The sequence below is a fragment of the Panthera leo genome, chromosome A1 (assembly GCF_018350215.1).
Source record: "Panthera leo isolate Ple1 chromosome A1, P.leo_Ple1_pat1.1, whole genome shotgun sequence".
Classification (NCBI taxonomy): Eukaryota; Metazoa; Chordata; class Mammalia; order Carnivora; family Felidae; genus Panthera; species Panthera leo.
In genome coordinates this window covers 195,174,111-195,201,131 of record NC_056679.1, presented here as the reverse complement: position 1 = coordinate 195,201,131, position 27,021 = coordinate 195,174,111, and the positions used below count along the sequence as shown (strand labels likewise).

The following is a 27,021-nucleotide window of genomic DNA, read 5'->3' as shown; positions in this document are numbered from 1 at the left end:
CCGAATGCTGGTGCTGAATGTAAGAGAAACTTCTAGAGAGAACGTTCTCTTAATTCAGAAGCATGGGTCATCTGTCTTAGAACCTCAAATACCTCTAGGCTCAGTTGGAAGCTTCCTTTGCAGAGTCTTGCCCAGACTTCTGTCCCCATCATGAAACAGCCAGTTCATTTGGTTGAAGAAGTGGTAAGAGGGAGGAAGGAATAATTTCTCCTGCATTTAAAAAATTCAAGAGGTTGAGAAAAGGAGGTCTGCTTTGCATTGCCTAGGGAGGGCTTGAGTTTTATTTCTGGAAACTGAATCCCAAGGCTCATCTGAGTGCCCTCTCTGGGCCTCAGTTTCTCCAAATGTAAGAGAAAGTTGAGGACCCCACTGTGAAGGTATGCTGACTGTCTGGTGCTTACCCACTTGAATTAGAAGGTTCAGAAGAGGGTTTTCTACCCCACTGAGTTTTCATACTCAGTCCTGAACCTCAAGTATGCCCCTGATGTTTTCTCCATCTTTTTTGACCCCTTCTGTTTATTCCTCAAGCTTAGCAGTTACCCTTTCTGTGTTCCTTTGTGGGTTGGGTGTGACTTAACTGAGGGATCCTTTATGTGCTAGACTTGTCCCATGTGACTGCCCAAGGAGGCTCTTGAAGCTTCTCTTGGAGGTCATTACTGGTGAAGCTCCCTTTGGCTGCAGGCTCTCCTGGGGCAGGGCATTTTCTCTTGGGATAGAACCAGAAGATATGGTCTGTCCACATTACCACTAGGTGATTTCTGGTCCCAAAGATTCAGTCTCTATAGCTTATGTCTCATGTGGCATGCTTTTGTAGATTCCCCCATTTCCTTGCAGTGCTAGCTGATGGGAAAGATTGTGCAGAGAACAACTGGCGGCAGTGAGGACCATCTTTCCCCTCTTTTCCCTAACCTATCCTCCCAGCTGGCTTCCCCCCAGGCAGAAGGAGCTCCAAATGCAGCCATTGACATGTGATAGCTTCCCTTCAGAAGTCATACGCGTTGTGCAATTGTTTTTCCAAGCTTCTCTCTCTATAGTTTCTCTTCCAGTTTTTGCTCTTGTTATCAGGCATCAGCTTGTCTGTGTAATGCTTGTCATATGGGGTCTAGATTTTCATTTTTAAAGGGACCTCCCTGAAGTTCAAAACCAACCACTAGCAACTTCAGGATGGTAGCTCACAAGTTTTGTATGTATTGAAAGTTATGTGTGCCCGTTAGCTATTCTGAGTATCTCTTTTTTCACATTGCGTTATAACTAGTATCAACCCAAAACTATTTCTCCTTGCTTGTTCGAAATTGAGAAAATCAGGAGATACCTTCCTGGGGCTTGTACTGGGATGTTTTCCTGGGTATGCTTTGTTGTGAGGGCCTATCCTGGCCTGATACTGTGCTATAGGGTAGGTGACCAGGAATGCCCATCTGCAAGTGATGTCCAGTATCACAAGTGGTAGAGGGAAAAGTACTCCCTTGGGACTGGGAGGGTTGGTTGAGTAACCAGCTGGTTACTCAGGTTGGATCCACCTGAGCATTTAGGTGTAGAAAGCATGCCAGGTGTCATTAAGATATAAGCTGATTCAGGAGACCTCGTTAGCTCAGGTAGCTCTCTCACATATCAGGGTGTTAGAGACAAGCTCTTGAGCTGGAGTCCTTGTCTACTGTGCCTTGCCCCACCCTGTTATCTGCTTTGTCCAGGAGCAAAGAACATGGCACAAAGTACAAGGAACAAAACGCAAGGAATAAAGTACATGCTTGCATATACCTGGCTCTTCTAAGGGTTAAGGGCTCAAGAAAAATCCCTAATCAGGGGTGCAGATCGGAACCCCAGACACTTCCATAATGGTGTGTTTAGTGAGGTTATTTCCTAACACTTGGTGTTGCCAAGCCGTCGACTGCTTTGACAACAGCCTCATCTTACTCTGTTGGGCATTTTTCTTCTTGTTGCCCTGTTGAGTTACATTATACCAGCTGTTGGTTGAGCTTGGGTCCTTTTCCCCCAGGCTGGCAGGCTGAGAAACCAGTTGACTGCTCTAGGTTATCTAGAACAGCTGTTTGCAAAGTGTGACTCTTTGGGGTTCCCAAGACCATTTCAAGAAGTCTGTGAGACTGAAACTATTTTCATAATAATGCTAACATGTTATTTGCCTTTTCACTGTGTTGACATTTACACTGATGGTTCAGCAGCAGTAGCGGGTAAGATTGCTGGTGCGTTAGCATAAATCAAGGCAATACTACCAACTTATGTCAGTCATCGTATTTTTCTCTGCCACACATGTACAAAGAATGTACAATTTCACGTAAGCAGGTCCTTGATGAAGCAGTCAAATTACTCATTTTATTACTTAATCCTTCAGTGCAGGTTTAATAATCTGCGTGACAAAATGGGAAGTACATGTGAAATACCTCTGTTGCATACCAAAGTATGACACCTGTCTCAAGGACAAGACCTTGAGTGATTGAGTTACTGAACTCAGCTACCTCTGAACTAGCTGCTTGGGGTTTTGTTTTTTTGTTTTTTTGGTTTTTTTTTTTTTTGTAGAACACTATTTTTGCTAGGAAGAACTAACAAGCTGTAGGTTATTCAGGCCTGAGGACTTGGCAAACATTTTCTTGAAAATGAAAATAATGAGACCATAACCTCATGAAAAACAATGGTATTTGTGGTCCACAATAAAATTTAAGTTTTCAAGCAAAACTAGAAAAAAAACCTGGTATCCAACACTGACCTTGACAGCTTCCCTCTACTTAAAGACTAGTAGGGTGCCTGGGTGGCTCAGTTGGTTGAGCATCTGACTCTTGATTTCGGCTCAGTTGATGATCCCAGGGTCGTATGATTGATCCCCATGTGAGGCTCCATGCTGAGTATGGAGCCTGCTTAAGATTCTCTCTCCCCCTTTACACCTCTCCCCAACTTGTGCTCGCTCTCTCCCTTAAAAAAAAAAAAAACTTCAGTGATATTAATAAATGTGAGTTTTTCTGATATTGTGTAGTGAAATGTGCCAGTGCTTGGAAGATCTGCATACCTCAGGGAACCAGTATCTTCCAAATGGCCAGCCTGATATTAGAAAATTGCGCGTGGGTGAAAGATTCATGCAAAGGGCAAGATCACCAGTAGATTTTGATCTGATAGGATATTGAAAAGGCCAGACTCCATGTTGTAACTAACTTCTAAGAAACAACTACATGTCAAGTATCAAAGGAAAACTACCATAATCGTCTAAAGAGATTACTAAAACACATTCCAACTGCATGTCTTTGTGAGGACAGATTTTCTTCATGTACTTCAACCAAAACAACATATCACAACAGATTTAATGCAGAAGTAGATAGTGAAGCTATCAAACAAGACATTAAAGAAGTTTGCAAAAAAAAAAAACTGTAAATTAGTACCAGTCTTTGTTTTGGAAAATAGAATTACTTTTCATTAAAAAAAAAAAAAATCTGTTATTTATAGCGACGCCTGGGTGCCTTAGTTGGTTAAGTTGCTTTCAGCTCAGGTCATGATCTCATGGTCATGGGATGGAGCCTCCAGTTGGGCTCCATGCTAAGCGTAAAACCTGCTTGATTCTCTCCCTCCCTCTACCTCTGCCCTTCTGCTTGCACACACTCTCTCTCTCCCTCAAATAAAAAAAGAAAAGAAAAAAGAAATTTAAAAATCTGTTACTTATATTAACATATAACTTTATTTTTAAATTAACTTAACTTTAAGTAAATTAATTTAAAATAGAATTTACTTATTTTATTAACATGTTATTTTAATTAATTAATTAATACATATTTTTTAATTTCCCAATTTTAATTTGTAATATATATCAGCAGACATAATCCATATAATCAAAAGCTATTTGGTATCCTTAATACTTTATAAGTATGTATAGGGTTTCTGAGACCAAAAAGTGTAAGAACTACTGATCTGGAACATAAACCAAACTACAGAGATTTGCAAGGTTTCCTCCCTGTACTCCCCATAGTTAAGACTTTGCAGTCCATGGAGTTGATTTTGTGATACTCATGGTTTTGGGTAATCTCAGCTTGGGGCCATTGATTAAAGAGAGTAATGTTGGCCAGTTGCCTAGAATCTTGGTGTTTTGGAGCTAAAGAGACCTTGGAAAGGATGCTGTCCTATCCAGTCCCCTCACTCTACAGCTGAGACTAAGGTCCAGACAAGGGAAGGGAATTGTGTAGAGTTACTGGCAGAACCAGGGCTAATAGGGACCTGGTCTCCCACAAAACCCAGCTCAGAGGCATTTTGGGGAGGCCTCTGGTAGGCAGGTGGGTTTGCTACAATGCTTACCTTTGCCTTGAGTGGATTAAACATTTGCTAAGGTAGACATTTGCTTCACTTATCATCCTGCTTATAATCTTCTGGTCCCTGGCTGCTGATAATGAAGCAGTCACCCCTGTACTCGTGTGGTCCTTAGGCTGTTTCCTCAGGATAGTCCGGGAGAGTGCTCAGCCTCTTCTCATTTAGATTCAAAGACATTTTCTTGATCTTTCCTGAAAAGCTTGGGGACAGTAGGCAGGTCGAGAGGTCTTCTTCCTAGAGGTAGAAGGAGAAAGGTTACCAAAAGTAAAATTCCATTCCAGAGAGTAGAGATAGGTCATATTTATTATGGTCTTTACAAGTGAACATATGTTATTTGCTTTTGGTTTCTTCTGAATTGCTGATTTGAAGAAATATATGGAAACATCATTTAGGAGGGATTTGGGGTATTTGTGTGGAAGAATTTCCAGACGGTGCCAGAGGCCAAATCCTGAGTGAGTCTATGTATTGGGGGCAAAGCAATGGCTATATTTGACCTGTTTTGTATCCTTCTGGAGGTAGCGGGATAGAAAATATGGCAGATGAGGACATTCCTCTGCTGTCAGTCCTTGAGGAAACACACTCCTCTGTGCTGATGCCCCGTGTCTCTCTCTAGCTTTGTATTTTCAGGCCTTTCTTCCCCAGGGGCACCCTTGCAAGCTCTGCCTGTCCTCCCAGACTCAGCTCAGATCTCCACTCTGGGACCCTCACCTGCCTCCCCCTCCCTGAACACTGTTCCCGGGCACATCTTAAGAAGGCGTCTCTCTACCTGGGTGGTTATTAATGTATCTGCCTTATTTTTTCATTGAAACATTATTCATTTCTAGAGACCGAGGTCCAGGTCTGTATCTGATTCCTACTTCTTTCTACCACAGTATGAGCACAATGTTTTACACAGAACAGATGGTATTTGCTGGGTGAAAAAATGAATGAGGGTGCAGGATAGGCTTTATAATCACAGTGTGAGATGGACAGTCTATAATAGGTGAGGGGGAAATCTGTCCTCAAGGCAGAATGATGAACTAGGTGACGTTTGAAGAGGGCTTCTCCAATCCGACTTTTAATTTTATTATTTATTTATTTATTTATTTATTTATTTATTTTTGAAAATGCAAATTCTTTTATTTTATTTTAATTTTTTTATAATTTACATCCCAATTAGTTAGCATAGAGTGCAACAATGATTGCAGGAGTGGATTCCTTAGTGCCCCTTAATCCATTTAGCCCATCCCCCCTCCCACAGCCCCTCCAGTACCCCTCAGTTTGTTCTCCATATTTGTGAGTCTCTTATGTTTTGTCCCCCTCCCTGTTTTTATATTATTTTTGTTTCCCTTCCCTCATGTTCATCTGTTTTGTCTCTTAAAGTCCTCATATGAGTGAAGTCATATGATATTTGTCTTTCTCTGACTAATTTCACTTAGCATAATACCCTCCAGTTCCATCCATGTAGTTGCAAATGGTAAGATCTCATTCTTTTTGATTGCCAAGTGACATTCCGTTGTATATATATATACCACATCTTCTTTATCCATTCATCCATCGATGGGCATTTGGGCTCTGTCCATACTTTGGCTATTGTTGAGAGTGCTGCTATAAACATGGGGGTGCATGTGTCCCTTCGAAACAGCACACCTGTATCCCGTGGATAAATGCCTAGTAGTGCAATTGCTGGGTCGTAGGGTAGTTCTCTTTTTAGTTTTTTGAGGAACCTCCATACTGTTTTCCAGAGCTTGCATTCCCATCGACTTTTAATTTTAAATACAAAGTATTCCAGGGACTGGCCGTTTGTGGTACCATATTCCTTTTGCTCTGTTCACTTTGCATACAGTTTTCTTTTAAGGGTTCTGGGCTTCTGTTTTTTATGTCCCTTGTTTTTCTCTTACACCAATGTCTTGTCCTTCACAATGAATGCTTGTCATCCTCCATTGTGGTTTTGGATACGAGTCTCTGTAGTGGGCAGTTATGGTGAAACCCAGACCAGACCCACTAGGAAAAGATAAAGCGTCTACAAAGAGCCGTGGTGTCCCTCTGGTCTAATGTGCCATAGAGATGGGGTTCTTGGAGATCCACAGGGAATGGAGCTTATAGCACAGAGGCAAGGGGAGGGCTCGCGGGTCAGACTGCCAGAGTTTGAATCCTGGCTGAACTCTTTATTAGGTATAAGACCTTGAGCAAGTGTCTTCCTCATCCATAAAACAAAGTTAACATCTATCTCATAGGGTTGTTGTAGACATTGAATGAGATAATGCATGAAAGTGTTTAGCACAGGGCTACATGCTTAGTAAATGCTAGCTGTCATTATTGTTAACATGCCCTTGTCTACCTTCTTTCCACTTCAGATGGTTCCAGACTTTGGTCCACTTGCTAAAAGGCAACATTGGCACCGGCCTCCTGGGGCTGCCTCTGGCAGTGAAGAATGCAGGCATCTTGGTAAGGATCTGCATTGGCAGGGGGAGTATCATGACAAATTTTAGGAGATGGTGTGTGTGTTTTTTAAATTTGCTTCATTTAAAACACTTAAAAATGAAAAGCTTTTCTCTTTAATTCAGCTGAAAAAGAGCAAAATTCAGGTGTTCGTTCACTTAAACATATTTATTTAGGGCCTTGTGTGTGCTTGACATTGTTCTGGGTTCTGAGCGTTATCAGTGAATAAAAAAGAGAGATTCTTGCCCTCATGTAGCTTACTCTGGGGTGAGGAGGAGTACTTTAAAATGTCTCAGGGAGTTTCTGTCAATAATATTAAGTAATGGATTCGTAGCAGAAGTCTGTTGGTTTCTTCCACGGTCCTTCCACGTCCTACTCCTAGGAGGCCAACTCTGAGAATTTTACTTTTTCTGTTATGATTCATCCCCTACAGACTGCAGTCTAAAGCCATTTGGTTTCTCTTAGAGTTGGAGCTAGCTCAGAGATGTGGATTGCCCTTAGCTAAGGGCATCTTTTCCTGATCTGGCGTTGCTCTAATGAGACCTTTCCCCTTCCCTCCACCCCTTCCCTGTCTCTTCTTCCCAGAACATAGGAGCCTTCTGTTCGGCTGAATTGAAGCTGTTTTGGAACAGCCTTATGCTGTGTCATTCTTCTCCATGAGGTTAACTCTTTTGAAAGCATGCTAAGGTTCAGATCATGCCCTTCTCCCCAAGCTAACCCCCACGATCACATTCCTGTCTCGAACGTTGTGCCAGAAGTTCTGTCACTGGAAGGTGCCTTAGTAGTGTTTTGATCATTTGCAAATTCACTCTCTGTTGGGTTCACTCCTAATTCTACCTGCTTGTTTCTCTCTCTCTTGCCCGCAACACCTGTCCCCAGATGGGTCCCCTCAGCCTGCTGGTGATAGGCATCGTGGCTGTGCACTGCATGGGTATCCTGGTGAAATGTGCTCACCACTTCTGCCGCAGGTGAGCGCTCTGAGCTGCCAAGTTGTCCTTTGGGGTTCCGTTAGCCGCGCTGAAAGAGAGGACTTAGGCCACTCTAAATTCTCTGCGCTAGCTGCAGGTGGCTGCTGATTATTGCAGAACTCCCTTCCCCTGGTTATTTTTGTGTTCTTTTTCAGTTTGTTGTCATCTGTCGTATTTGCTTGTGTCCAGTGGACAGAGACCGCATTCTCATTTTATGTGCTTTGTAGTATTTACTCCACTGAAATGGTTCTGCCAGATGGTCGGTAATTATAAGGAAGTAACTGACCTGTTGATTTAACACTTCTGATCCTTGAAAGCATTAGACGCAGGACTCAGTAGTTTCTCCAGGGTGACAGGTGGGGAACTGGCCCAGGTCTCAGGGAGCTACCTGTGTTCTGTCACTTTGTTGAACCCACACACTCTGCCCTTCCTCTCTCCCTCTCCTCCCAGACTGAACAAGCCCTTTGTGGACTATGGGGACACAGTGATGTACGGACTGGAATCCAGCCCCAGCTCCTGGCTCCGGAACCACGCGCACTGGGGAAGGTAACCACTTCCCTCCTTCGTTGCAGCTGTGGCCTCGCAGAGCGGAGGCCCTCCGACAGGGAGGTGGGGCGCGGCACACGGTATAAGCAGTGGAAAGAGCATCGTTTGGGTCAGTGGATTTGGCTCCTAGCTCAGCTCTGCCTGCAGTCATCTGGTGACCTTGGCTGTGTGACCCCTTTCTTCTCTGGTCCTCAGTTTCCTTATTGGCCAACCTGGCTGTTCCCAGCTTTGGCAGTCTATGACCAGTGATTATTTTTTACTCACTCATTTGTTCAGGAAAGATATTTAAGCACTCTCTTGTAAGTCATGCAGAATAATTCTCGATACAGGGAGGGGGGATCCCCCTGGGGTGAATAGTGTGGTCCTGGCCCTTTGCGGACTTGTAGTCTCTGTAAGGAGAAGGATATGTGGAAGGCTCACGGGCAAGAGATCAGGAATAGTCTATACCAGTAGAAAAAGTGTCAGAAGCTAGAAGCACACCCTACGGGCTCAGACGGGGAGGAGATTTAAGGACGGTTACCAGTGCCAGATGCAAAGTGCACATGATAGGTGCTTTAAGGGCAGGGCACCGGGCAGGAGAAGGAAGGCTTTAAGGAAGAGATGAGCTGAGCTAGAACAAATGGGTTTGTTGGGGAAAGAGACATTTCAAGGGGGGAGGGGGGCGGGGAGTGTTTGGAAATTTCTCCTTAGGGTAAGTTTCCAGATGCCTGGAGAGAAATATTCTAATTTTCGTTTCCTGTTTGAGGAAATGGTATATTTAGAAGTAGAGTTGACATCAAAGGCTGAATCCTTTAAATTCTTTTTAAATGGAACTGCATTAAATCTATGTTCTCCAGGAAAACTCCCTTTTTGTGTTCATAGGGAGGTTTTATAGTTTCACACATAGCTTCCTCCTGTGATACAGGTTTATTTTGCGATTCTTTTAGCAGAATCATTTTCTGTGACTGGGAGAAGCCATCGTGCCAAATGGCCACCATTGGTTATTTGGTTGGCTGGTAGTTGATTGATTGTTTCTCCCCGCCCCCTTCCCTCCTTTCTTCTCTCTCCTCTCCTCTCTCTCTGTTTCTCTTTCTCGCTCTCTCTCCCCATTTCTCCTCCCTCCTTCCTTATTTCCTCCCTTCCTTTCTTTAATGAAATTAATGTCTGTTCATGGTAAATTTTTTTTTGAGCAAGATACACGTTCATAAAGTGAAAAATAAAAGTATCTATTGGTTACACTTGCTTGGGTATACTTTTGGCATTTTCTGTATGTATACAAACATACACATGTTCTTAACATTTTTTACACAAATTGACAGTACTATAAGTACTATTTGGAAGCTGTTTCTTTGTTTGTTTGTTTGTTTGTTTTTTCAGTTAAAGGTCCTGGACCTATCTCTATCAGCACATATAGATTTAACATACTCTTTTTCCCTGCTGTATACCTCTCCATTTAAGAATGGTCTTGCATTTACTCATTTTCCTTTTGATGATCTTTTAGGTTGTTGCCAGCTGTTGCTCAGGGCTTCCATCAGTCGTCTGTTTTGGTACATCTGTTTCTGTGTACTTATGTGAGAGTAGGCTGTTTCTTAGATCCATATTATAGAAAGTGAGCGTAAAGGGCTCCACCTCCTGGCTTTTATGCTGAGGGCTCCCTGTAACTTTAGAACAAATAGTGTGAGACAGGATAGGCAGGCCGCGGGGAGGGGGAGGCCAAGGGCTGGTCATTGGTCCTGGGGTGTGTGCTCCACTCTAGCCATTCTGATCTCGGGATCACCCGACCCCACGCAGCATTCTAGAGAAGACAGAGGAAGGGGACCTCAGCTTCGTCTTCACCCTCCTCCAAAGCTCCAGACTGGCGGCACCTCGCACGGTTTCTCCTTTTGTCAGGGCACCCTCATCCTTGTCACCTGGTGGGAAGGGGCTGTGACGGCCTGGGAAGAAGCACTGTTGGAACACCTCTGTCTCCGGGACTCTCTTGCTTTTCATTCTCATGATGTTTGTATTCTTTCCTTCCCCTTCTACAGGCACCTGGTGGACTTCTTCCTGATTGTCACGCAGCTGGGGTTCTGCTGTGTCTACTTTGTCTTTTTGGCTGACAACTTTAAACAGGTAGGGCCCTGGTTTAAAAAAAAAAAAAAGAGAGAGAGAATGGCAAGAGATAAATGGATTTTGAGTTTAGGATTCCTTCTAAGCCAGTTTTGGTCAACAGAAGAATTAAGAGTTTAACACGTTATATAGAACGGCGTCTTTTGTGTAATTTTGTCTAAAGACCTATGACATTGAGAAACTTCCAGGTACCTTGTCTATCCTCCTGTCTTTAGATAAGATGTGTTCAAACCCAGCTCAGACAGTTGGGTTGCTGATGACAGTTATGAAGATCTCTGAAGATGGTTCACCAGCCACAGACTCCTGAATGGCGTTGTTTTCCTCCTGAGCCCCCAGTTAGGAACCCTTTTGGGTGGGAGGTCCACCGGCCTCTGTCATTTGAGAGACTTTTCTGTTGCTTTCCTTCCCCTCATTCTAGGTGATCGAAGCGGCCAATGGGACCACCAACAACTGCCACAACAATGAGACTGTGATTCTGACGCCCACCATGGACTCCCGACTCTACATGCTCACCTTCCTGCCCTTCCTGGTGCTGCTGGTTTTTGTCAGAAACCTCCGAGCCCTGTCCATCTTCTCTCTGTTGGCCAACATCACCATGCTGGTTAGCCTGGTTATGCTCTACCAGTTCATTGTCCAGGTAAGAGCCCAGGCTTTCCCTCCGCCTGTTATATAATCAAAGCAGCAAACAAAACAAGTAAGTGGAACATAAATAGGGATATGTTACTTACGTGTGGTATATTTCAATTAGGGGTTCTCAACTTTGGCACTGTTGACATTTTGGGCCCGATAAGCTTTCTGTCGTGGGGACTGTCCTGTGCATCATGGGGTTTTAGCAGCATCCCTGGCCTCTACCCACCAGGTGCTAGTAGCAGCCACTCCCCAAGTTAGGCCAGCCAAAAATATCCCCAGACATTGCAAAGTGTGCTGAGGGCGGGTATGCGCGTGCCAAGTCACCCCTATTGAGATCACTGGTTTAGACTTTTCCTCAACTGGATAGTTAATATATGGATCATCGTGTAATGGGAAAATAGACAAATATTAAGATGAAAAGAAAAATCAACTTCTCTAACTCGATATTTATTTATTTATTTATTTATTTATTTTTACGTGTTTGTTTTGAGAGAGAGAAGAGAGAGAGCACAAGCAGGGGGAGGGGGAGAGAGAGAAGGAGAAAGAGAATCCCCAGCAGGCTCCGTGCTGTCAGCGCAGAGCCCAACATGGGGCTTCCTCCCACGAACTGTGAGATCACGACCTGAGCCAAAATCAAGAGTCGGACGCTTTACCGACTGAGCCACCCAGGGGCCCCTGTAACGTGATATTCAGATAAAGTAATTCCTTACCACTCCAGTTATATATTTATTTGTCAAAATTATAAATCCAGTATTGCTTCCCTGTGCCTAGCCCACGGGGGCAGGTCTGTGGGGCAGTGCAAGAGAAGACGTATGTGAATGGGTAGAAGACGAGGCGAGAAAAATGTGCCCTCAAACAGTGTGGCCCTCTATGGATGAGACAATGTGTTTTGCCAACACTCCAGAAAAAGAGGAGAATGAAAGCAGGTGAATAAAAGCATAACTTTAAAAAAAGGTATTTAGATGTAATTACTCAAAGGACTCATCAGTGCATACTCATTAAGATGCAGACAACACGAGCATCGAAAACCACATCTCCACCCTGAGGCTCTTTCAGAGACTCACTGTGTGTGATTGGTCTGTCTCCGTGTAGGTCCTGTGAATGCATCTACACATAACACGGACAGTATCCTGGTTTGAATTGTGTCTAGTACGTAGAGAAATATATAAAAAAAAAGTATGTTTTGTTTTGTGTTTAACCTAATTTTAAAAATTATTAGATGTGCTGTTCCTCTACTTCGCTTTTTTGTTTCCGGGACAGCACCAGCGTGGCAGGGAGCTTTCCATGTTGTTACACATAATTTTACCTCATCCTTTTTCATTGCTGCATAGTATCTCAGAGAATAGATGTGCCCTAGTTTATTTAACCAGTCCCCAATCAGCGGACTGTCAGGTCGTTTATAATTTTTTAGTGTTACTTTAGTATTCTGGCAGTGAGTTTTCTGAGGCCTTTCTTTTTATGGCCATGTAGAAATATTCCCCCAAGGTATTTTTCTAGAGGTGTAGCTGTTGAAGAGTATGCACTTTTGAATTTTTATTTTGCCAAGTCGCTTTTTCCAAAAGCTTTTCACCAATTTCATCTAGGTTCCCTTCCATAGTATGTAAGTAGCCATCACTAGACATATCAATCTTTTTAATATTAGTCAATCTGACAGGTGAACATTAACTCATTTTCACACGGTCTACTTAACAGTGACCCAGTCACTCACTGATACGGTTTCTAGGAAAGCAGCACATTGTAAAACAGGTTTTCCTCTACTGAGGAAATGACATAATGAATTTATTGTTTTTCTTCTGTCTTAGTGAGTCAGATGGGTGGCCGATACTGACTTTTCTTCCGCAGAACTATTTTTTAAAAACAAAATAAACTGCTGTCTGGATATGTCCCATTTTTGATGAGCATGGAAGGAGGACCCATGAACGCATGATTGACCACTTCCAGAGAGTTTTCTTCTCTACCTCTGGCAAATTAAGTGAAAACAAGGAAGGGTAAATAAATGCATGATTTAACGTTGTAATTAGAGATCTGAATCAGTGCCTAGGACACACCGCAGTGGACATTAAAGCTAGCGAGGCCACCTCACATAGACGTGCACACACACTGCATTTAGTCGTTGGACTGCGGTGGTTGCCGTGATCAGAGGGCCGGGATGGGAACGTGGCTTCCAACAGTGTCTCCGCCCCAGTGGAAGGCAGTGTCCGTTTAGAGCGTTGTCTGTGCGTAGAGCAAACTTGCCCTTGCAGATGAGGCAGCCCCGCCAATTTCTTGAGCGTGAGTGTGAGCCTGCCTCTGGGCTTAGCCAGGAGGCGTGTGTGGTCACACAGTGCTCTCTGCGCTGGGGAGGCTTGGGAGAACAGTGGTGTGGCTGTGAGTCAAGCAGCATCATTTTGATGTGCATAGGTCGAGATGCTCCCTTTGGGTCGTTTTTGTGGCTGTGTTGCTGCTGTTGTCTTGGCGTCTTCCGCTGTCCAGTGTTTCCGAATCCTTCCGCGGTCCCGAACGTGTGTGACTGGTGCGCTTGCTCCTCGTGCAAACACCATCTTGGAAGCCGACCGAGATCCTCCACCTGTGCAGGCTTCCCCATATCTTCACCACCTGGAATGACAGATGGCATGGTTCTGAGCAGAGGGCCTCCCCCGGAGGGGGCTCCCAGTAAATGTTTTTATCACTGCATTTCCTTAATTCTGAGATGCAATGTTTTTCATAGTTAGGATATTTCCAAAATTGGAGTACATCTTGCAACCCTTATGTACATTTAACAGCATTTTCTCAGGAAGCTGTTATCACTGAAATTAATAATATCATAGAACTGAGGAGGTAATATGTCAATAATGAGCTGATTTTAATTTGTATGTTTCTTTGCACGTTAAACTTTTTCCATTTTTTTTAAAGTTTATTTGTTTATTTTGAGAGAGAGAGAGAGAGAGAGAGAACACGCACAAGCAGGGGAGGGGCAGACAGAGGGGAAGAGAGAGAAAATTCCAAGCACTAGCAGTGCGGAGCCTGATGTGGGGCTTGAACTCATGAACCGCGAGATCATGACCTGAGCTGAAGCCAGGAGTCAGATACAACTGACTGAGCCACCCAGGTGCCCCTAAACATTTTCCACTTAAGTGGTTGGTCTCTTAAGTCAGTAGCAATTATTAAGTATGGAAAATTATAAATTCCTTCTGCTGGTCTCATTCACACCAGTATCCCCAGACATGGATTCTGAAATTCCCTCTCTGATACTTCAGCCAGATCTGATGTATGAGCCTGGATAACAGTCAGCCACTAACCAACCGATTGCTCCTGTTTCCAGGAAGCCCACAGAAGTTACACTGTGACTCAGGAGTAATTTCAAGGCACTGTAATTTCACTCTTTGTCTCATCGTAGAGCAAAAATATTTATTAGTCTGTCTTCATTCCAGGTAGTAAAATACTTTATAAAGAGATCTAAGCAATTTCTTAGAAGCTCAGGAAGGAAAAAAAATGCATTTTTAAAATTATATTTTAGGGAAACTGTAGTATAATTGCTTTGAAAACTTTCAAAGAGAAGCCTATTATAGAGATTAACGTTAGATCTCCTTTTGTTCACTGGTACTATTCTGTCACACTGTTAGAGCATGCCCCATATTTGTCTAAATACCTCTATAGTTAAACCAATTTTAAAACATTATAAAGGCAGCTTAAAATTTTTTTTTAATGTTTATTTATTTTTGACACAGAGACAGAGCATGGGTGGGGGAGGGGCAGAGAGAGAGGGAGACACAGAATCCGAAGGAGGCTCCAGGCTCTGAGCTGTCAGCACAGAGCCTGACGTGGGGCTTGAACTCACAGACCATGAGATCATGACCTGAACTGAAGTCGGATGCTCAACCGATTGAGCCACCCAGGCGCCACAAAAAAACATTATAAAGGCAGCTTAAAAAGCAATTCTTATATTTAAGCAGTGTATTCGCATGGTTTCAAAAGCCACATTCTGAAAGCACAGCTCCTGTCCCTGTTGAGTCCTGTTCCTTTAATGCTCCGTCGCTGGGGGCCGTTGTTCAGTGGTGAGCCAGCTAGGATTCTGTGTCTGCACCTCCATGCTTCAACACCTGTACATGGTACCTGCAGTTAACAAGTGCTATGGTTTTCATCTGCCTATAATTTTAAATGCTTTTTATTTTTTTTGCCATTTTATCCCTAATGTTCCAATACTCCTATCATGTGTGTATCAATAAAATTTTTCAGGTGTTCAAACTGTTTTATAAGAATTAAAAGAGAGAAAAGCAGCTTTATCCATGTGGAGTGTTTATGTAGTGGCATTACAGTGAATATGCAAATTTTAAAAGTGAATGTTCTCACTATTATTTCGTAAGCGGTTTTTCATGTGCTCTTAGTTATCTCAATTTTTACTTTAAAAACAGCGCATAACCAGGTCGCCTGGGTGGCTCAGTTGTTTAAGCGTCCGACTGCGGCTCAGGTCATGGTCTCACGGTTCATGGGTTTGAGCCCCACGTCGGGCTCTGTGCTGACAGCTCGGAGTCTGGAGCCTGCTTCAGATCCTCTGTCTCCCTCTCTCTCTGCCCCTCCCCTGCTCACGTTCTCTCTCTCTCTCTCTCTCTGTCTCTCTCTCAAAAATAAATAAGCATGTATATTTTGATTTTTTTTCCCTACTCGGATTCAATTTCTGGGGATGGGATTACCTAATGAAAGAATGTGACTATTTTTATGCAAGCTCCAGCATTTGAGTTTTTTATAGTACACTGGGATATAGTCTTTCCCCAAAGCAAATAGGGGTTTTCTAAGCCTGAAGGGAAAAAAAATACAAAGACTAAATGTCCCCGAACCATGTCAGGTGTCAGACTTTCTCCTTTTAGAGGATCTTGAATCTAGGAAAAGGTTATGACCTGTCTGATGTTGGAGTTCAAATCTTGAATCTCTGTATAGCCTTTGCTTTGTTTTATTTTCTCTTTCAGAATATCCCAGACCCCAGCCGCCTCCCCTTGGTGGCTCCCTGGAAGACCTACCCTCTGTTCTTTGGCACGGCCATTTTTGCGTTTGAAGGCATTGGGATGGTAAGAGTTTCGCTGTGATTCTGTGTCACCCTTGGTGTCCTTGAGGTCTGCTCTTTGGAAGGCTGAGGAAATGCTGTTAGAAATTATCTTCTGAAACTTATCGGCCAGCTCCTGAACAGCAATGCAGGGATTCCACTGGGGTTTTGGAAACAAATTGTATGTGATTTGAGAATGTTTGCCTTCAAACCCTCTCTGTTGCATATTTATCACCTATGTGGGGCAATAAGCAATAATACATGGCAATTGGGAGTGCAGGGTCTAGAGTCAGACTGACTGGGGTTGAGTCCTGGCTCTCCCAGAGAACAGCTGTGTGACCTTGTGTGAGGACTTAACTTCTTTGTTGTTCGCTTCTGAAAAGTGAACTTAATGATTAGTAGTTCACTAATCATTCAGTGATTCAATGAGATGTGTGTAAAGTACTTTGCATAGCCCCTGACACACAGTAAGTATTTAATAATTTTTATTAATAATACTATTGATTTTAGAATTAAATCAGTAGCTGCACAAATAATGTCTCTGCCCTGGAACATTGGTGTGCTGCATTTTTTGTGTGTAGATAAATGGCTTAGCTCTCACTGCTAGTTAGCTTCCCCCACTATTGCTATGATTTCACCAAATTCTTCTCCTAAAGAGAGGAATCTGCCACTCATTTGCACCTAATTTGATTTTTATTTATATTTTTTCATAATAAAGTTCCAGAATTCTTCCTTGAAGAAAATTAGTAGTACTGTTGGCCAACAGCTTAGGAAAAGGGAAGAAGACACTTTTCCTTTCATGGAATATCTTTTTATCCCCATTTGGTTTCCCTGTCACTTGATATACTTTTAAGAAAACCTAGAAGCTGGATCGATTCTTTCGTCAAAATACTAAGGAGTTGCCCTGGTGGGATTGGTGCGATGTGTTAAGGCCCTAACATCACGGGGGAGACTTTCTGAGGGATCAGTGTGTAAGTTGTTGTCCCGAGGTTTTACACCTTTCCCTTTGCTCTTTCTTGGAGCTTCTCGCTGCCCAGGAAGATGGTCTCACCTTGACTCACAAACACAAACAGAACCCCGTATTGTAGCAGTGAGAAACGAGCTCTCAAGTGCTTGGGACTGGAAAGAAGAGATTGAGTAAATGTGGAAAGCTGCCTGGAGATCCTGGTTCTGAAGGAGCATTGTGCAGAACTTACCAGTTTTCCCTGGCAGCACAGTGCAGACGTTGTTCTTTGCTTCCTTTCATTAGCCAAGGCCTGGATGTGGAGTCATCCTGTGATCATTATTATCTGTTGCTTGAGATTTCTCTGTGTTTCGACTCTTAGTTTGGATTTGAGGGCTATTGAGCGTGTGTGGGTACAGGGCCCCTGCTCACTCTTTGTTCATGGTAGGCTCTGTGTTTGTGCCACTGGCCCAGGCCTGGCAGACATGGAGGAGACGGGCTGCCTGCCCTCTGGCTCTCTAGACTGTCCACGAAAGGTAACCAGAAGCAAGCTTAGCAACTGTTTCTAACCGGATGTGGATCACCTGAAGCTGGAGGCCCCCTGCGCTGGTGGGGGAGGGGGGGTGGTGTCGAGGGCTGGTTGGAAGTGCAGGGCTGTGGCTCCCTCACGGCGCCGGGCCTGCAGCGGGCCCTCCCTGCCCGCCGGGGTGTGTCTGGCACAGACCCACTCTGCCTCGTGACCGCAAGCGTTCAAGGAAAATGAGTGTCATGACAAGATCAAAGATGGTTTGTGGGACAGCTCGACACTGTCACTCTTCCTTGTGAGCCCGGCCAGGTGCAGGTGGTAGCAGGTTGTGAAGTTTCCGGGAACTAGAGTGGCAGTGTTCCCTGACCTGTGTTTTGCATTCTTCGGACAGGTTAGCAGAACTGTGGTCTCAGGCGAGGTCTGTTCCCCATCGTGCCGGGTGGGCATGAGGTGGGAGGGCTGCCGGCGGCTGTGCGGCTGTGCTGAGGGGCAAAGAGCACCCCCCCCCCACCCCGCCCATGGGGCTCCTGGAGCCGGAGGCAGAGCACTGGCCTGGGCAGGGGTCCTGGTCCCAGTCCGGCCCACGCTCGCCTCCCCGCACTTCCCGGCTCACACAGCGGGCTCTGCCTCTCCTCCAGCTCTGAGGAAATAGCTTGGATTTGTTTCTGTCTCCTGGGGCTAAAGCAGTTATTTCTGAGCCCATTACAGTTTTGTTTTTCACCATTAATGTTCCTTTTTCCTGTGTTTTCTCTTCTTTCTCACTACTCTTATAGGTTCTGCCCCTTGAAAACAAAATGAAGGATCCTCAGAAATTTCCGGTCATCCTGTACGTGGGAATGGCCATCATCACCGCCCTGTACATCAGTCTGGGGTGCCTGGGGTACCTGCAGTTTGGAGCTAACATCCAAGGCAGCATAACCCTCAACCTGCCCAATTGTTGGTACGTGGGGAAGGATGGAAGCGTGGGAGCCCTGGATGCTTGTTTCGTTTAGTTTGTAGTTTTTAAAATGTTTACTTGTTTATTTCGAGAGAAAGAGAGGGGGAGAGAAAATCCCAAGCAGGCTTCACGCTGTCAGTGCGGAGCCTGATGTGAGGCTTGATCTCACGAACCGTGAGACCATTACCTGAGCCGAGATCAAGAGTCGGATGCTTAACTGACCGAGCCACCTGGATACCCCTGGATGTTTTTTTAAATTCATGGGTCAGAACGTGGATTTTCTTCCTACTCACCCCTTAAATCAGCTTACTTCTCTTTAGCCCACCACTGCCACCCCCGCCCCTGCCCCCGGCCAGCACTGTCCCTCCTTGGCCCCCCACTGAGCCCTTTGACCCATCTGCCTGTCCTAGTGTTAATCCTTCTCCAGGTCTGTTCTCCCATTCCCTGTACGAGCCAGGACTCCAGTCATGGGTGCATTCCCTTGGCGAGAGCCCTCAGGGGCCTCCCTTTGCTCCTCCAGCAGAGACAAAAGTCTGCAACGTCCCTGTCAGGACCACTCCGGCTCTAGCCCTGCCTGCACCTCCTTCCTAGTCCGTGAGGAAGACTTAGTCAAGGAGCCACTCTTTCTGAGAAACTTTCTCTGCTGTTCCACCCGCCACAACCTCCAGGCTAGGTCAGATGCCCCTTCACTCTGTTCTTACAGGATCCCATTCGGACCCTAGCCTAATTCCTGTTCCAAAGCGCTATAATGTTCTGTTTACCTGCACTGTGATCTCCCTCCACCGTAAGCTCTGCATTCTACCCCAGCCCCCGGCACAACGCCTGGCACACGATCATCACCCAGTAGATGCCTTTTGAACAAAAAGGAGGACTAAACGCTAGAACTGTGAGGCATGTTGTGAAGAGATGTTTTCAGGGAGCAACTGGGGCATAGAGGGTAGGGGCGGTCTGCCATGTTCACCTCTGTGGCCTTGGACAGGTCACAGCTGCTCACTGCCTCAGCTCCCACTTTGGGGAACCAGGAGTAGTCATTTCTTCCAGGATTGTCAGGAAGACCAAATGCTATGTGTGAGAAAGTGCTTCGTCATACTCTCCTGGTGCGATCAGAAGGAGAAGTCTGCCCTGAGCTTTCTTCTTTGTTTAGAGGGGGGATTCCTCTGGAGGCGTATGCCACATGGATTGGTTGATCAGGTAGTATGCCATTTCTCCCTAGAAATCTGAACCTGGAAGGGCCAAGCATCCCATCGGTTCACCTCAAGCATTCCAGACAGGGAGAAAAGAGGGCGAATAGGCTGGGTTCCCAGCTTCTGCTGTGCCTCTCCCGTGGCAGTCACCAGCTTGATGAGTGGGTGGAGGCCTCTCACAGTGGACTCGGGGCTGTGGGGAGCCCTTCTGTACCTCACTTTGCTTAACTCTTGGTTACTATCTTGCAGGGAAACACTGAGACATACTGAAATGCTTCCTGAAAAGGTAGCTGTCGCAGGGTGTGTCTGAAGCAACAGTTCTGTTTTGAAGATGAGAATTTCGTTGTGGAGGGCAGCTGAGCAGACACTGAGAAGCTTATTGAGTGCCCTGGGGACCAGGGAACCTTTCAGGCTGGCCTGGTTGACCTGCCTGTGCATGTTGTTAGAGCTCCGATCAGTGAGGCATTGTACAAAGGCAGGTTGAAAAAATTGAGAAGAGTGTTTATTTGGTTTTGTCGTCAGTGTTTAGCCCAGGGTGCCCTTAATCAGCAGGGGTCTGGGGACAAGGGTTGTGGTGTGGCCAGCCAAGTGGCAGTCCTGCAATGGGCTGTTGTTTTCAGAAAGTCTTTCCCTTTCGCTCTGATGCCTGCTTTTAAGTTTCCAAATGTTCCTGCCCTTTCAAGAGCCAGGTGGTAGGTTGGCATAACTGAAGATGAATGGATCAGGAACAGCAGAAGCAGCCCACATAATCTAAAGCCGTGGATGAGCACCTGTCGTCGTCCCTTTGACACTCCAAACCCAGCTACTCTCATCTTTCCGCCTCCATTCAGGCGCGATTTATTTAGCCATCCCTGCAGGTGACGATCCTGCTTCCAGACTTCCCAGCACTCCAGAAGGCTTTGGTGTTGTACCGAGTTTAATTATAGAGGCACCAGCTGATTTTTCCAAAACGTTTTTATTATCTATTCTTGGAGCAAGTAAGACCTTTTGTCAAACTCAGTCTCTCCCAGGATGTTCTCCTGTTTATAGCATCAGAACATCTTCTAGGCATTAAGTTCAACCACAGAGAAACTCCATGCACAATATACACAATGCAGTCACCACTTTTAAATAGATTTCCAACAAGGTGGGGGAGGCCAGTGTTTCTTGCTGCTGAAGGCATGAAGGTCTTGCTTGAAGGGGAGCTTTTGCTAAGGGGCAGGGTAGCCTTCCCTGGAATGATCATTTCAGATCCATGAGTACTTATGGATCAGGCTTGTTTTCTACTCTGCACAGTTCTAGGCAAGAGATAAGACAGAGCTATCTGTTGGTGAGTTAACCGTCTCCGAGCCACACGTGATGCAGTGGTAGGAAGACAGCCACAGTGGTGTGGGAAGATGGGTTTTGCTCTTGCTTCTTGGTCATGTGGTCCCCTTCTGATTCTAGGGAACAGGGAATTGAAGGGGAAGGATAGAAAAAGGCCTGTTATGCTTTAATTGCATTTTTGTTTTAATTTTTGAAGGGTTATATGTCCATGGTAAAGATTCCAGCTGTTCAAAGTGTAGACAGAATATGTTTGTTTCCATTTGCTTCCCCAAGTCCCCAGTTTTACAGTTTACCATTTCAGAGGCAACCACATTACCAATTTCTTGTGTTTCCTTTTGGGGATGTTTAGAGTATGTAAGAATGTCATATGCATGTGTGTGTGTGGGGGGGGGGAGGGAGTGTTTTTTCCTTCTTTTTCCTTTTTTTGGACAATTTGTAGCACACTGTAGGCACTGTCCTGCTTCACGCATTTTTCACTTATGTATCCTGACGCTGGTTCCGTATCAGCACCTGTAGTTCTGCCTCCTATTTTCACAGCTGTATGGGACACTATGATGTAACTAGTTCCCCACTGGCTAACATATAAACTGTTTTCAGCCTTCCATACGTAAACAATGTGACAGTGACATACTTGGAGGGAAAAATGTTACGCAACGTGCAAGTATGTCTGCAGGGTAAATGCCTCGACATGAAATTGCTGGGTCTGAAGGACACGCGCGTCGGTGACTTGGATAGACATGGCCACGGCGAGACCATCTTGCCCCCTCACTGCTAGTGCTGTGGCATAGAGCAGGCTTTGGAATGGGTCTCGGCTCTCTCTCTGCAGGCTGTACCAGTCGGTCAAGCTGCTCTACTCCATTGGCATCTTCTTCACCTACGCCCTCCAGTTCTACGTCCCGGCCGAGATCATCATCCCCTTCTTCGTGTCCCGCGTGCCCGAGCACTGCGAGCTGGTGGTAGACCTGTTCGTGCGCACTGTGCTGGTCTGCCTGACATGTGAGTAGAAGACGAGATAATTGCTTTGGTTTTTTTTTTTTTTTTTCTCCCCAAAGGGCACCCAGTCCTCAGGGCTTTCTTGAGGGAGAAGAGCCTGGTGGACTGAAACAATTGTAGTGTGTGAGCGGGGAACATGGCCTGATGTCTCAGGTGCGTAGTTGAGGCCCGGCCAGACGGTGAAGTGAATTGATTGTGTATGTACTCGAAAGGGTATGGGAAGGAGAACACAAGTTTATTTGTAGATATGGTGTAAAATGCTACAGTGGTGGTCATAATTCATAGTAAAGATGTAGAATTACTATCCCGTGTCCTTGGGGTAAAATAAGGCAACAGTGTAAAAGAGAGCCATTTAAACCATATGCATATGAGTATAGGTTACTTTGATAGCCACTACATGTTTATTTGTGTTTTCAAATAATCCTTTTCCAGTGTGACAATCTATTGCTTAGATTTCATGTTGGGCCTATATGATACTCTTCTAGACATTTACTAAATGTGTTTCTTAGAAAATGTATACTGATTAATCTAGGTGTTTGATTTTTACCTTTGTGTTTTATTTCTCCTCCCTGACCACACACCCTGGAGTGTGAGTTAAGAGACAAGATATTACTCTATTTGCTGTTGGTGGAAACCGATGTACATTTTAAAATAAAAATCAATGTTTCCTTTTTTTTTTTTCTTTTTTGCTAGGTTCTGTGAGTTGATAGAATAGAGAACCCCTGAATAAATTGGTCTATAATACCTAATGTAAATTTCTAGGAGATTTGCAACTTGTTTCCAGATCACAGTACTTGAATCTAGATGTTACTTTTTGGCTATGTTGGGCTTTTTATTTTATTTTTAAAAATTGTGTTATTTTGGGAAAAGAATTATCTTGACTTATTATATTGAGACTTCCGTGGGAACTTCTTAAATTATCCGGTCCAAGGCTCTATCTCTGGAATAAAAATAGGCCTGTATGATTTTTAAATTGAACCAGAATGGAGTGTTTTAGGGATAAATGGTGTGAAAGTTATCTAGCATTTACTCATAGTGTGGAAGATCAGAAATGATGTTATGGGTTAACTGTTGACAAGAGAAGGGCAGTAGAGGTTAGACATGGGGGATAGACTAGTGCCTATTCCAGAATAGACCTCCTCAGGGAATAGTATCGTGCCTACCTAGAATGGACCTCTTTAAGGGAACAGACTACTTCCCATCCCAGAATGGTCTCCTCAATAGAGCTGATTGTGCTTATCTCAAAATGGACTTACTTGAGTAAACATTCTGGTGTGTATTTCTGAATAAACTTCCTCAGAAGAACAGTCTAGTGCCTATCCAAGAACAGCCTTCTTCTAGGGAACGGACTACTGCCCATCCCGGATCAGCCTCCGCATGAGAACAGCTTAGTGCCTATCCCAGAATGGTCTCCTCAGCAAGACTAATAGTTCTTACCCTAGAAAGGACTTGAGGCACCAGTCTCAAGGAGACAGACTAGTGCCTATTTCAGAATGAACTTTTTCAAGGTAACAGCCTAGTGCCTATCCCAGAATAAACCCTCTTCAAAGGAACGGACTAGTGCCTATTCTAGAATGGGCTTCTTCCAGGGAACAGATGAGTACCCATCCCAGATGGGCCTCCTCAAGGGAACGACTTAGTGCCTATCCCAGAATGGGCTTCTTCAAGGGACAGCCTGGTGCCCGTGCTAGAAGAGACCTCAAGGGACAGCCTAGTGCCTGTGCTAGAAAGGACCTCTTTAAGGAAAGTGCCAACCCCAGAATGGTCTTCTCAATAGAACTGATATTGCTTACCACAGAATGGGCTTCCTAGGGAACAGGCTAGTACCTATCCTAGAATGGTCCTTCTCCAAAAAATAGACTAGTGCCCATCCCAGAATGGACCTTTCAAGGAAATAGACTGGTGGCTCTACCAGCTAGGACTTCCTCAAGGGAACTGAACAGTGCCTATCTCAGACTCATCTGCTCAAGGAATAGACTGGCTCCTGTCCTAGAATGTCTCTTCAAAGAACAGACTAGTGCCTGTCCCAGAATGAACTGTCTCAAGGGAACAGACTAATGCCTGTCATGGAACATATTTCTTCAAGCCACCTGCAGTTCTCTTTCTCATTTTATTTCAAGGATGTGGGTGAAGCTCAGCGTCCTGAATCTTTGTATGGAAGGAGGTCACAAGAGCTGAGGAACCAAACCTTCTGACTTAATGTTGGGCATATTCTGTCTGAGGATTTATTGCAGGGTGGGGCTGGGGAAGAGCCAGGCAACGAGTGGACTGCTTGCATTTGCCAACCCTAGCAAGTTGATGGCAGCCAAGAATCTGACTTCTCCTTATAGCCTTTGTTTGGCAGACCTTCTGGCCCTCTGTAGTCCAGCCTATAGAAAAAGCCCACTCAGCAGCTAATCCAGTGCCCAGAGCTACCTACAGGCCACTGCTGCCCTAAAGCAACTGAAAAGGAAACAATTGTAACGTATCTTTGCTTTTCTAGTAATTTGCCTTAATATGCGCTAAGATGCTCTGGATTTTGTTCCTATCTTCTGCCTGCAACTGTCATTCTTTAACACAGATACGTGTGTTCCTCTGTGGATGGTTACCTCTAAGTATTGAAGTCCAGCCTTCATGTGTACAGTGTATAATGTCAACTCTCAGTGTTCTGATTCTGGAATCCAAAGGGTGCTGGAAGCAAGGATGGGATGGTTCAAATAATTGGCTTTTTTCAAAGTGGTTTCTCTAGAAAAGGTAGGTCTGTCTAGGCAAAATGTGCTCTAACTGCCTAGACACCAGCTTCTCCTTGCCCAGAGAGCTGGGGCGGTGATGCTGGGCCTGATTCCTGTCCTGGCCCCATTTTCTTCTCAAACCTGGCTTAGCCTCCGGCAGCATATGTCTTGCTTCCTGCCAGGTTTCTTTCCACCGCGCCCTGCAGGAGCCAGGAGTCTCTGATTCATAGACCTCATGCTATCCTTAGATGTCTCCTGGATTTTGCTTTGCTTTTCCTGACTCTGTGGGTCTCATCTCCCTTCTACAGCATGATGCTCAAAGGACTCAAGCTGCTTTTGATCTGCAAGTGCATTCAGTTATTTCCCTTTCTGTGATCTCTTGTGACTTAGCATTGCATCGTCAGCCTATTAAATGATGCAGCCTTTTCATCTCTGAACACCCGGGCTTCTTTTCCCTTCCCTGGAGACTGTGAAGTGATTGTGGGATTCAGGAGAGGCATTTCACTGCAGCACCAACTTAAATGTATTTATATGAGTTTATTTTGTTTTTGTTTTTTTCCTGTACTTTCAGATCTTTGCTGCATAAGGTTATTTGGTGTATGATTTTAGAACTTTGCTGGAACTGATTGTTTTCTATTACACCCATACATTTTAATAGGAGCTTGTTTTATTGCTATTTATGGTGTTTTCTTGTCTTTTTCCTCCTCTTCCTTACCCTCTACCCACCAAAGGAAGCAGGGGAATTTGGTCCAGACTCTTTTTTTTTTTTGCATTGGGAATTTGACTTTCTCGCCACTCTCCCCCTTTTTGCAAAGACTTCTGTGTCTACTCTTTGGTGCTTAATTTCAGACTCTTGGACAGGAGGGGAAGGGAAAATACATGCATCAGAGAATGGTGTTCATTGTGTTGCGATTTCATATGAAACAGTATTTCTTTCCAGCCCCTATGTTTCAATTGCAGACTTCGCAGGTCACCTATGTGCAAGGAGGAGAGGCTGAAAGAGGCTGGTGCCAGAGGGAGTTCAGAAGTGTAGAAAGAGTAGTTCTTTTGGGTTCCATGAGGCATTAATCTGTCCTTCAGTGCTTTGAACTAATTCTCTGTGGCATTTCCCATGTGAAGCATCTTACTTCGGTTACATATGAAAATTTCAGAAACCTATTGTTGAAGACGTAATAACATAAAGCCTTATCAGTTAAAAGGCCTGTTTGGACTGGAATGCGTAGCTGTGGAACATTCCAAGCAGCCAAACCCTGTCAAGCATGAAGCTGCCAGGTCCGAACAGAGTGGCTTCTCAGCAGCTTGTGCTCCCTCCCATCCCTCCATCTTGCAGCTACAATGACAAGGGGCAGTGGTATTAGTTAGCTGTGCACTGTGGGTCCCTGGGGAACCCTCCCGAGGCCACAGTTTCCTCAGCCAGAAGATAGATGTGCAGGGTACCAGATTGCGAAGATTTCTTTCAAGTCAAAACTTCTGTGATTTGGCACAGGTGCTTTGAGCCTGATTTGAAATTTCTACCAAAATACTGCTCAAAAAAAAAAAAAAAAAAAGTTAATGTAGAAACATTTCAAGAATGTCTAGATTGAAGAAGAAATTCCAAATATCCCACTGACTTAAAATAATTTTTTTTTGCATTTTATTTTCTGTGTTCATCCTCATAGGTGCTTTTAAAAATAGTTGCAATCATAGTATACACAGGAAACTTTGTCTTTTGCTTTTTATTTGATATTATGTCATGAATATACGTATCCTTCATAAATATTTTCATGACCATATAATATTCTATTATATTAGTGGATCATATTTACTAAACTACTCTTTTGGTGTTGGACATGTAAGTTGTTTTCCTTGCTTTTGTATTTTTTTTAAATTTATACTCCCCCTAAATGAAATGACATATTGTGTCCAAGGCTGGTATTAATTTTAAAGGTACATTTCTAGACATTCAGAGTAACACAGGTGGGTTGCACCAACATTGATCACAACGAAACAGCAGGAAGAGCTTCCAGACATAGGGCTGGCTGTAGGTGTCCAGCATAGTTCTGTAAGTGTGTGTTCTCTAAAGTGCTTTCTCTTCTCTTGTGCACACGTCAGCTCTTTCGGTTGCCGGTCTAAAACCACAGGCTCCAGAATCCCAGTCAGTTCCATCTCTGAACATGGTCGTTTGCCCCCTGGTGCTTCAGCAGTCAAAAGGTCACATTTTTAGTGTCTCTTAACCCAAAGGGAACATGTTTTGTAATACCGTTGGACCCCTCTTGACTAATCACGTGGACTAGCTGAGTTGTCCTCAGTCCCCCATTTCTGCACATGCCACAGCCAAGCTGCTGCAGAGGGCGCTGCCTTGCTGTTTGGGAGTGCGCTGTGGGAGTGTTCTTCTTTGTATGGGGTGTGCTTGTGGGGGAGCAGGGAGAGAGTAGGGAGAGGATATTCCTGGTTGGCTGCTTTGAGATCTCTAC

General features: G+C 44.6%; 1 protein-coding gene across 5 annotated transcripts in view; it reads left to right on the top strand.

Annotated features, from left to right (window-relative positions):
* The window catches only part of SLC36A1 (solute carrier family 36 member 1), a 66,983-nt gene that overhangs the window by 31,487 nt on the left and 8,475 nt on the right, over positions 1–27,021 (top strand). For 4 of the 5 annotated variants that reach the window (XM_042948682.1, XM_042948698.1, XM_042948690.1 and 1 more), the window contains exons 3-10: positions 6,636–6,726; positions 7,600–7,688; positions 8,139–8,234; positions 10,241–10,325; positions 10,741–10,959; positions 15,896–15,994; positions 18,212–18,378; positions 21,691–21,860. In XM_042948682.1, the coding sequence (XP_042804616.1) occupies positions 6,636–6,726; positions 7,600–7,688; positions 8,139–8,234; positions 10,241–10,325; positions 10,741–10,959; positions 15,896–15,994; positions 18,212–18,378; positions 21,691–21,860 (1,016 nt within the window). Of the gene's footprint in view, positions 1–6,635; positions 6,727–7,599; positions 7,689–8,138; positions 8,235–10,240; positions 10,326–10,740; positions 10,960–15,866; positions 15,995–18,211; positions 18,379–21,690; positions 21,861–27,021 lie in introns of those variants that run through there. The other variant, XM_042948700.1, reaches the window with a different exon arrangement.